The sequence below is a fragment of the Chelonia mydas genome, chromosome 12 (genome assembly GCF_015237465.2).
Source record: "Chelonia mydas isolate rCheMyd1 chromosome 12, rCheMyd1.pri.v2, whole genome shotgun sequence".
NCBI classification, from domain to species: domain Eukaryota; kingdom Metazoa; phylum Chordata; order Testudines; family Cheloniidae; genus Chelonia; species Chelonia mydas.
In genome coordinates, this window is record NC_051252.2 from 18288059 (window position 1) to 18300193 (window position 12135).

Consider the following 12135-nt stretch of genomic DNA (forward strand, 5'->3'; position numbering starts at 1 on the left):
CAAAAGTATCTGGATATCTGCTAATTTGGCTCCACAGCAGTCATTGAGCCAATATACCTTTCAGACAAGATCCGCTGGGGTAAAACTTTGTGATGGTTTTGAGTCATTCTAATCTCTAATTTCACTCCTTAGAGAGCTTCGAGCTGAAGGAGAGATCACCATCCCTTGTTCAAGTCAAGTGTCAGCTGCTGGTAATTCACCCAGCCAGCCTCTCAACTCAAAAGTAAAATTGTCCTCTGTAGAGTTGACATGATGACATAGTGTTTGGTGCTTATAGACAGAGCAGTTTCATGAGTATCTGACGAGCACCTGTGCTTTGAAAGTTGCATAGGTAGTAAACCAGTTAAATTAATTTCCCACACAAAATTGGGTGTTTTATTTTTTCTTTAATTTTTTGATGTGTCCTTGCAAAGATTAGTTTAACAAAAACATTTCTAGAATCAGGTATTCAGGTAGATAGGTTTTCAAGCTAAGCTGATTGTGTCAACTGTAATAAATAAATAAAATCCTTGGTTACATGTTTGTTTATATATAGCAGATATTTAAAAACTCATCATTTGCCAGCTGATACTGTAATTATTCCAAGTATTTCAGATATTTTTAAATAGTACCTACTTTATATGTAAATAGTTAAAACACCTCAACTTAAGTTGAGAACAGAGTTTGCTCATAAGCAAACAGAATTTGGAAGAACGCCCCTTTGCTGTTCTATAACCACTGGGCTCCAGAGGGAGTCATTTTCAGCTATCCAAGGTGCACATGGCTTTGAGGAATGGAGATGTCAAGGGGGAAGGTTGTTCAGAAATGTAAAAGGGGTTTTATGGTCTCATTTTCTCCTCTTCTCTGACTTGGGATGAGAGGTTGGAGAAGGAAACAGATTCCATTTTGTTACATGTAATTATTTAATCTAGATAATTTAGAATCCTAATATGAAATCAAAGTTGTTTGGTGTCCTATAAATCTCACTAAGCACATAAATTGAGAAATATTTTCTCTCTTTAAGAGGATTTATGTTTACTGTATTTAGATGTTATTTAGTTTGCTCGTTTATTCTAATCTTTTGATTTCTTCCTCACAGGGAATCTTGGATATCATTGTACTAAGCAAAGGCTATTTCAAAAGTGACTTTGCCATCCACACATTAAAGAATAACTTTGAAGCAGATGCTTATTTTGTTAAAGTTATTGGTAAGTGATCACCATAAAATCATATACAAATGGGACTTCATGAAAGCAGTATGAATACTTTAACTATTATACTAAGTGAGATAATGCTAGAAAAGAAAAGCATCGTTGTATTAGTGTATCAAAAGTAAGTCTTAAAAATGGAGGGGGCTATTGCAGATGAAGAATTCTAAATACTATACAGAACTCTGACAAGTTATTTATCCTTTGTTTCCTGTTTTTCTATTTTAATTAATTCTATTATCTGCATTTAAAAGAACACTGTCAAGTATTTTAAACACAAATTTTGACCAACCCTATCTTAAAATAATATTTGCAGTACACTCCAAGTCAGACAGTCTTCACAGTGGGGCATTCTCCATGACCATGGCAGATCACATCTTCACTCTGAGCCTGGGCTTAGGCTTGTCCCTTAGGAGGAGCTCTGCAGAATTCTCTTGCTACAAGTGGCACATGCGGCAGACTCCATATTTTCCTTTATAGCAGAATTTTCACAGAACTTTTAAGATTCTTAAATAAATTTTTCTGCTTCTTCATTAGCTTAAAAAATTTTCTCAGAACTGCTAAACTCAAAAATTTTTGACTTTCTAAGGAGAATTTGAAGGCCAGCATTGCTTCTTTCTTCCTTTTCCCCACTCAAAAATTGCAGACAGAGACAGCAGGCTGCAGGAACTCAACTCCCAGCTGGCTTGGGCAAGGTCCATACCAGCACAATTGAGCAAGCTGAAGTTAAACTTGACTCCCACCAGTACATGAGCAAGGTCCATGCAGAGACAATTGAGCAGGCTGCAGCGAAATTGGGGCCCCCCGCTGGCCTGTGGGTATGGTCCACACTGAGACAGCTGAAGAGACTGTAGAGAAACTGGCTCCCAACCATCATACAGGTGAAGTCTGTGCTGAGACAGTTGAGCAGGCATTTGGAAGCTTCCCACACTGACACCAGGCCAAAATCGATGACTCGTGAAACCCAAAAACAAGAGAAGCTTTTGGTTTTGGGTGGGTTTCCAGAGAAACTTGGATATGTCATCCTCAGCCCTGAGAGTATTGACTGCAGTTCTTATTATGGAAGTCTGTTCTCCACTGGGAATCCATTGTGAGTTGATGCACAAAAACCCACCTACATAAAATCTACTTGAAACTAGATTTCCCTAGCAGCTTGTCTAGAACTGATGATTCACCTGATTCTGATTTGCTGTATATTCCAAACTTCCAAAAACATGTCTGGAGAGCAACTAAGAGTCCACCTAAAGAAGCTGGAATTGCAGGTTAAACACTGATATCTTAGAAATATTTTGTTGGTAAGCTCTTTGGGAAGCAGACACACATAGCAGTTTGCTAAGGCTGTAAACGCAGGAATATGGCACTTCCTCCTCCTAGCTTGTCTTGTTTGAAGCTGCTGCTTTTCCAGGGTCCAGCATAGAGATTACACATGAGGAGTGGGGGCATTGTTGCCTTTCTTAAGAGTTGGAAAACCAAGGCTGGGATTCTCTGGAAAACCATCCAACATCAAAAGCTTCTTTTGTTTTGGCGTTTCCCAAATCTGGGCAGGTTTTCCCTTCCATTCCATGTAAGGTGCTTCACACTGTGCCCTCATCTGGGATTGAGCTACCTCATTAAAATGGGTATGCTACGTGAGAAAGAGACACTCCAAAAGCAGAGGCTTGGTCCAATTATCTCAGAAGTGTCTTCATATGCTTTTCCCCCAACAGCTCCTAAAAGTGGTAAAGATTGTGAAGGAACAGTGATTATAATCCCGTTCTCATTAACCTTCAAATCTCAGTGCTGAGACCTGATTCAGATGCAACTGGAACACACACACTTTTCAACTCCCAGTAGCCCATGGTTCATATTTGTGTGAGGCAATTAACATCTGACTCTCCTAACCATCAGCAATCCAGTTTTCAAGTCACTTAGCTGCACGCAAACAGCAGAACAGAAAAAAATAAATTAAAGGGGTTATTTAGTGAATTAAGTTATTATAATTGCTCTTCCACAACACTTTACATTCAAGGATACTAAAATGTTTTATAAACTTTACTAAACCCCTGTGTGAGGGAGGCAAGTACTATTTCTGTTATTTTTTAAACAGATGGTAAAATGAAGCACAGAGGTTAAGTAACTTGCCAACTAGTCAGAACTCTTGACTAGTAGTCTTATACTGACTACTAGACCATACTACTTTCCTCATTACAAAAATTAGCTAGTTAGACTCCATAAGCAAGATAAGGAAAATTCTGTCTAAACTGCGAATTTTCATTTTTGGCCCCTCTGTCGGACAGTCTTCACAGTGGAGCATTTTCTATCTCCATGACAGATAGAAGCCAGCCAGATGTCATGGGCTTAGGACCACCACTCAGCAAGAAGCCTCCAGAATGATAGCTTCTAAAGATGAAAAAAAAGTAAAAAGCTCTATTCAATTAGAACCATACATAGCAAAGCCTTCAAATGAAATTTAGGGATTTCTTGGAGGAATGCACTGTTCCCTTTCAACTACTTAACAAGTAACCAGTAGTCATAAAAAAACAAAACAATTCTGGATATATTGTGATCATCTGAGGAGAGGTGAGACTGTCTGACATGAAGGATCCTAGAATGTGAATTCACAAGAAAGAGAATTTTCCCTCTCTCAGTCCCCTCCATGTCAGACAGCCTTCACAGTGTGAAATAGAAAGTACTAAGTCATCTCTAGGGAAGGAGGGAGGAGGATTCCATTTACCTATGTAGAATTCAAAAGGGTTACACGAGCAACCTATTCCATAACACCCTTCTATCAAATACTGCATCAGCAGGGATGAAGATGTCAACTCTACAGTATTAGAGGAAGTGTGAATGTAAGACTTTATAAGAGCCTTATAGACCTTCTCATAAGCTGTGTGATCTCTCCACCCACAAAATCACTCATGTTCTAACAGAGTGCATAGTAGTGAGAGGAGTTGTATCTGAGGCTTTAAGTGCCTCTACTATATACATGTTTATTCATTATTAGGTCGTGTTCACATCTAACTTATGTGTTTCCACTCCCTTACAATGCTGGGTTCAACCAGAAGGAGCAACAGTACTACTTCCTATTTTATGAGAGATTGTGGTAACCTTGGGGATGGAGGCCTGGATAGTTTGCAGGACTAGAACGTGTAACTGGGGTTTCATTGAGAGCATGCCAAGCCTCAAAACTCCCTTGGATCAGGAGGTGGAGAGTAGGCAAGATACTTTCAGGGAGAAGAGGAAGAGATATCAATCATGAAGCTGAAAGTTGTTTTTTATTAGAACTTGTAGAACACAGATCAAGACCGTGACATAAAAATATTTCCACAGAGCTGACAAGAGTGGTAGTCCTCAAGGATCTGTTATCTGACACCAGTGAAAGATTCTCATGGGTTTCTTACAGTGTGATGTTCTGCAGTGGTTGACTTCTCTTTCCAGCCTTGAGCCCCCTAGTCAGGCCATCTTGTAAAAACACTAGGATGTCCTTTGCTACAGCTGACTTTGCCCTGATGTGTCCCCCTTGTAACACCAACATCTAAGCCTTAAGTAATACAGAGACATTTGTGAATGTCCTCTGACATCCTAGGAAGGTGCTTATCATTTTCCAGAAGATAGCACTATCAGTAGCCCATGGCTCATATTTGTGTGAGGCAATTATCATCATCATTAACATAGCATTGTTTTAGAGCAGGGGTCTCCAAACTTTATGAGACGAGGGCGATATTAGATTTTTGAAGGGGCTTCGCGGGCCGAAGCAATTGTGAAAGAAATTAAATATATGCAAAATATATGCAAAATTGTTTAAAAAACAACACTACTCTACTCGTGTCAGTGTTGCATTCAATTCTAAATCAGGTATAAAAGTTAATCGATGCAAGTACTGTGAAATCACACAAAATATTTGTTAATACATTAAAAATCATTTCACATTTTTTTATTTTATTTCTCAAAACTCACATTTGTATCATACAAATACACATATTCAAAAATAAAGACATATTATTTTAGAATTAATAAGAAGTATGGTACTGATGTTTTTCCGACAAAATTGCATTTAGCTGTGGTTCAAAGTTAGTGTTCCCTATCCTCAAAATTGATCGTAAATGTTCATCAGTCTGCCTGCTTTTTGCTGATGGATATCTATGCCTGCCTGTTTGCTTCTCCTGCTTGGCTGCAGAAACGATTCTCCCCTAAGTTGGCTCCCCTTCGGGGGGGACACTGGCTCCCAGAGGCACTCAACCCTCCACACAGCTTAGCTGTGTTGCCGCCCCGCGTGAGCTCCTGCCAGTGGTCACTCACCCTGCCTGCTCGGCGCGCCTGTTCAGTTGTTTGCCGCTTCTCCCCTGTTGGTTGGAGGGCTGGACAAATGGAAGCCGCAGGCTGGATCCGGCCCATGGGCCGTAGTTTGGAGACCCCTGTTTTAGAGTAATACATCAATACCATTTGCTGCTTCTGAGCACACATACTATGTGAACAGTACCAATGTACATTTGGTCAGTAAAGTAGAGCGTACACTCAGGATCTTCATACATGAAGATGAGGAAGTTGATCTCGGTCTCTTAAGAACAGAATTCATGGTTCTTGGAGAAGGTTACTTACAGAGTAACATTTCAGATCTCAATTTTTTTTTTAAATCACTACCAGAGTATATGTGGACTGAAAGTTTACAAATATAGTAAACATATTTTAAAACAAATTATTTGAAAATATTCTTCTCTTATATGCAAAAACATAAATTAGAGTTCTTTGTTTCCCCTAGTACAGTTAATTTCCTTAACATCTAAAACAGTGTGAAGAGTAGCATAAATCCCTGTACTTGGATCTTGGATGTTGAATAGTTTAACAGGTAATGACATATTTCAGAGACTGTAGAGTAATCCAAAAATAATTTGATCAAGATGGCATATGTTCTTGGTGTTGGTCCTAAGAAATCGTTTTCTTTTGTGTCCATTTTTAAAACAAATTTGGAATGTTAGTCTGTAGTATAATAGAGAAAAGCCTTTCAATTTTTTTTTTTTTTTTTTTTGGTGAGGGAAGCATTTGGCAATAGTGTAATTATGTGAGGTGGTAGGTGAGGACAGTGCCATCAGTATGCAGATGACATATAACTTTTTATTACTGTCATTCAGCTTGAATATGTCTTTTCTAGTGCCTGGCAATGGCTAGGGCTGGGAAGAGGGTTAGCTGGTTAATCACAGTTTAAAGAAGGATATGGTTATGTTTGTCGGCTAAGGGAAAAAACAAGAAGAAATGGTAGCGATGCTTGATTTGAGGGAGAGTACCTGTCATTTGTCACTCAGATTCACAGTTCCTGGAAGCTCTTGTATCCACACCACTGAGTGACATAGCTATGCCAAACTAACCCTCAGGTCAACGGAAGAAGCTACTGTCACTCAGGGAATTGGTTTTTCTACAGCAACAGAAAAACCTCTTCCGTTGCTGTAGGCTACATGGATGGTAGGTGATTATACCACTATAACTATGTCACTACACTCCCTATAATGTGGATATGGCCTTAATTGTGTTTCCACCTGTATCTTTGGGCTTCCCCATCCATTGTCATATGGGCTCCTCTCGGCTCTCTTTCTCTCCAAAAGAACTGAAAGTACAACCCCTATAACTTCTACTTTTAGTTGATGACACCCCGTTAGAGGTGTACTTGGAGCTTATCTTTGATCTGTTTTCATACTATAGCACTAACTTAATTTACATCAGTGCACCTAGTTAAACTAATTTGTTGTGTAGTGTTTAACTTTGTGAGAGAGTATTTCATTCAATGTAGTATATAATTGTTTTTACACAACCATTTTACTTCCCCCAGATTCCAGCTATGCAAAAATGTAAATTAAATAGTGCTTTTAGGGATGTACTGGGAAGTAGAAATTGTAAATTAATGATATACACCCTGTAAAAAGCATATTTTTCATTTCCCTTGTTTTTCTTTTAAAGTGGTATTTCTTACATCTTAAATTGAAGACCTACTGATTACTTTAAAAAGAGCAATTTTGAAGAATCAGAATTCCTCTGAAAGATCAGATTTGTCACCAGGTTATTAGAGTATTGTTATTTAATCAGTGTTTTACATGGTTGAACCAGTCTTAAGTCTTGGCACAAGGATAAAGTATGCTCAGGAACAGATGTTGGTATTAAGGAGCAAAGAAAATAAAAAGTGAACGAGATATTAATTTGCAATCTGCTGATGAAAGCCTTGACTTCTTTTTCATAGTCAGCAAGCTATTTCCTCAAGCATGTGTCTCCCCAAGCTGTTACTGAGAGAGATGTAATATTGACTTTACATCACTGTTTAAAGGGGCAACTTAAAAATCACACTTTTGTTCAAGTAACACCAAATGCTGCTATAAATTAAAGAAATTAGGATGGAAAATACCTTTTTTATTAAGTTTATTTGTTGTGCACACCTTGATAACACTTTCTATTGTCAGTTTAACTGGTTTGCCTGAGTGTTCAGTCAGTTCCTCGTTTGTCTAGGTCTTTCACTCAGCAACAGGGAAGAAAGAAATACCTTAAAGGAAAACATTACTGTAAAACCACAAAAATTGGCAGGATGTCAGAAGCAGGTTTATTATCAAACTCCTATTAACTTGGGTTTTTTAATTGAGTTCATTTCAAACTTAGAAGAAAGGTTTAAAATTACTGAGAGTAATCTGACGACACTGTTTGGCACTAATGTGAGGCAAGGGCCGGTCATTTTGAACACCACATTTCAAAAACTAACAGTTTGTCTTAAAATGAGGTAGGGGGAAAGGAAATGCAAAGTTAAGGCAGAAACTATAGTCTACAGTGTTGTGCTTAAAGATTGTAGTGCCCATGGTAATTTTGTTTAAATTTGGACAGTATTTAAAATAAAGTGGAGGCGGGATACAAGACTAACTTAGAATCTAAGGTCCAAGAGATAAATATATTTTACTGCTCTGAATATACATTCACAGTAGTAAATATTTTATATTAAGGATAAATAGTACTGTGGAAATATAAGGGGAAGATAGCAGAAAAAAATCTGTATTGAGCACTACATTAGTGAAGTTTAATGGAATGGTAACTTTTTAAAATACCACAGGTGCTCTGTGCTTTACTTCTGTGTTAGAGACTTTACACTGGGAGTTCCAGTTTGGGAAGGATCTCCCAGCACACGAACTGAAGAAGACAGTCATAAGGCTGCGTTCCAAGGACCCTTTCACAAGCCCTGGTGAAGGGAGCATCCTGATGTGGGGCTCGGAACAGGAAAGACAGTCAGGGACTAAGCCTCACCATATGCAGCACTGCTGCAATTTAGGCCACCTAAGGGCTGATTAAAGTACTCTGGGGACCACAAAGTGTTATACCAATAAAATAAAAGCCAGCAGGATCTTATTAAAGGGAATAAGGCAAAATGCCACATTTATTGTGTATACAGAAAGAATCATAGTAAGCAGTTAGTTATAGCTGTAACATGCCATTCAATTTCATATTTATTCACACATTCATTCATACCCACACACACACAGGTTCTGCAAGGTTGTTATCATAGTTACCAGCCTTAGAGTTGCTCATGCCAAGCCACTGGCCAGGTGGCCTGGACATGAGGAGGGAGCAGGGCTTTGTCAGATGCTCATCTGATGCTCCTGGAAGTTGGTTTGCAGAATCAGACCCCAAAGTTCTCAGTTTCTAGAGTCCATTTTTATAGGAATTTCTTCCTATGCCAGTCTATGGGAATTGCTTCATCATGCTGTTGCTGAATCAATCAGCAGATGGCACATTCCTGATGGCTCCGTGCTGCCAGATCTTATCTTGTTCTTCGGTTCTCCCATCCTTGAGGCTGTTGGGTGGATTCCAGTCTGCCCTCTGGGGGTCCTCTGGTTATTTCCACTTGACGCCTTCTTTGGCCGATGGACACTGGATTCTTAGGCTGGCACCTCCCTGATCATTGTTATTATCCACACCAAGCATCCATCCACATACATCCTCTATCTCTATTTTAATCGCAATTGTTAACAAAGTGAGATAAATACAACAAAAGGGTGGGGAGTCTCTGGGTTCTGTTTCTGTTGTTACAGAGTATTGCTTTGAGTCTCTCTCTGTGTAAGTAGTTGTTGTTACAAAGTATTGCTTTGAGAACAGACTCTGTCTTAGAATGTACTAACACAATTAGCAGCTTGCAAGTTTCACACACAGAGGGAGAGAAACAGTACCAAAAACCAAGAGACCTCTTAATTAGTAGTACCCTGGAATTTAAACTATGGGGACTCAAACTCATTTGTGATTTTAATCCAGAACTTCTTTAATATGATCCAACATAATCCCCCTGCAAAGTACTCCAGGATTGGGAGAGTAAAAAGATGTTTAGGCCTGGTCTGCATTGGAATGCCTTTCTGATATAACCTATGTTGTGAATTTGAACCAATATTTATACTCCTATAATCCTCCATATGGACACTTTTATTCTAGTATCAGAGTGCCTTTTTTCAGTTTACTGCATGTTGGTTGGGAAGCTTAACCAAATAACTCCACTCTTTTACTAGAAAAAAGTACCCACGTAGACCTTACATCTGTATAACTATATTAGTTTAAATGGTAAAACTTTACAATGTAGACAAGCTTTCAAAGCTACCTTGCTCCTTCTCATCCTGGGTTGTAAGTTCTGTGCTACGCCTCTCAGAGGTGCAGCACAGAATTTAACCGCACAAGTGATTAATTCACATAATGAGCCAATTATCTGCAAAATAGTATTTCAGAAGGTTCTGGTTAAATTGAAAAGAAAAACTGGCTTTTTAAAAGATAAATAACATACACAGTAGACACTTAAGTGTGTTTACATTACAATATTATCTAAGTAACAAGTTTGATCATACATTTCATATTTTTGATTCATTAAGTTCACGTGTGGTAGGGGAGCAACTTTCTGCTAAGAGAAATAGAGCTATGTTCAAGAAAATCTGTTTAAAAATATACCCTTTCATTGTTTGCTTTTTTCATGTAATCAGAATGTGGGGCATTATTATTGCTTCTACAAAAATCCCATGTTTGCGTATAACAATGCATGAGTCAGTTTTATACATGTATGTAGGTAACAGGGTCTCACATACTTCTGTGTACACATGCTTTGTTTTGTGGGTGAAGGAGTTGTATGTGTTTAAAACCACATAGAAATTTTTTTTTAAAAATGCAAACAGACCCCAGCATTACTAATGAGTAACTATTTAAGAAGAAGCTCAAGGTAAATTACATGTTTTTAGCGTGTTAACCCTATATAATAAAAATATGTTCATTATACACTCCGACAATCCCATACTACTTTTTTAAGGTAGATTACAGTTGTATGTCCTATACAAAATACTAGCTGTAAATTTGATATATTCTTGCATTATTCAGACACTGTTTTTATATCCCAGTATATTTAGAGCACTAGGCTATGATATATTACGTTGTTCAATCACAGGAACACAGCTAATTTACCCAAACCATTCTTTCAATGAGCTAGCCATTTTGTACTTGAGCACAGATTAACCTCCATAACAATAATGAATGTAGAAATTATAAATTGATTACCAGTTAAACAAGAGCTTGTCATCGTATTAGACTGAATGAAAGTTCAGAAAACAATATTCTGCTGTTTCTGGTCTACAGTTGGACTAACTGATAGTTTGACTCAGGAAAAACTTAGATTTCTATGTTGCATACTTTTTGTAACGGTTTACAACGCATCATAAAACAATCATTGAGTTGAGTTTTTATAGATGGGACCAAGTATTGTGTAAGTTAACTTCTCTTAGTAAAGTAAATTAAGAGTAGTGACTAAACACATAAGCATCTTAATAGTATGATCCTGTTACATATTTGAACGAAGTTCAAATCTTTTGACATCGTGAATCAGGTCAGTGCTCAAAATCAAGTATAAGTGGATTTTGGGGTGGTTGTTGTTGGGTTTTTTCCAGATCTTTGTGCTGCTAAATGAAATGACCAGTAGTACTTCCTGCCGTTCATTTTAAATTCTAGTGTTCTGTGATGCCAAAGATTCAACTGTGAATTTTTTTTAGTTATTTCTGAAGTCAATACTTGCTGTTCCAAATCTCAGCTAGACACTGGGGGAGACTTTCAACAGCATCACCCAAGTTCAATGGCATAGATGCACAGATCTGTCAATTTTCTGTACATTTTAGGTTTGGTGTTTTCACTGGAGTGTCCTCAATTCTGGAGCTCGCACTTCTCCTCCCCTCTCTCCCTCTTCCCCCCCCCCTTTCCCCCCTACACACACACACACACACACACACACACACACACACACACACACACACACACACACACACACACACACACACACAGAGAGCGCGCAGAGAGCTAGCTTGGAATGGCACACTGGAGTGTCCTCAATTCTGGAGCTCGCACTTCTCCTCCCCTCTTCCCCCCCGCCCCCCCCCCCCCGCCACACACACACAGAGAGAGAGAGAGCAGAGACCTAGCTTGGAATGGCAGAGCCCAAATCTGCAGCCATTTGAAAGCTGAGAGGCAGACTTTCACTTGTGTTACAGGAAGCCACGAGGAAGTTACATTTTAATGCATTAGCAGGCACTTGAGTAAAAGCTGGATGTACTTTGTGCAAACTCTCAATATTAAAGGAACCATTATATGAATAGATAACTTGGACAAATAACATCCCTTATTCAAAGGGATAACCAGAAATGACAGGACAAAGGAGGAGGAGATATCTTGGTCTTCTCCAATCAGAATGATCCATTGTGTGCTTTTTTCATTTGCACTAGGTGATGTGACGGAACACATTTGATTATGCATCAGACAGCTTTCGTGTCCTCCTTTAGTTAATTATAACTAAGCATTTAAGTGACAACACTTATTTAATCTAGTAAGATTTAAATATAATCAGAACTGTCACATACATTATGCATTACGTGCAACTACATACATTTGTCAATAACAGTAATTTCTAACTGATGGGATAAATGATTGTTAGGAA

General features: G+C 38.4%; 1 protein-coding gene across 4 annotated transcripts in view; it reads left to right on the forward strand.

The window, feature by feature from the left end:
* ITFG1 (integrin alpha FG-GAP repeat containing 1) overlaps nt 1–12135 on the forward strand; it is a 208605-nt gene that overhangs the window by 134614 nt on the left and 61856 nt on the right. For all 4 annotated transcript variants that reach the window (XR_005222226.2, XR_005222227.2, XM_037877753.2 and 1 more), the window contains exon 12: nt 1079–1187. Coding sequence is in view for 2 of the 4 variants with exons in the window: in XM_037877753.2 (XP_037733681.2) it covers nt 1079–1187 (109 nt within the window). In the remaining 2 variants the exon portion in view is untranslated. The remainder of the gene's footprint in view (nt 1–1078; nt 1188–12135) is intronic.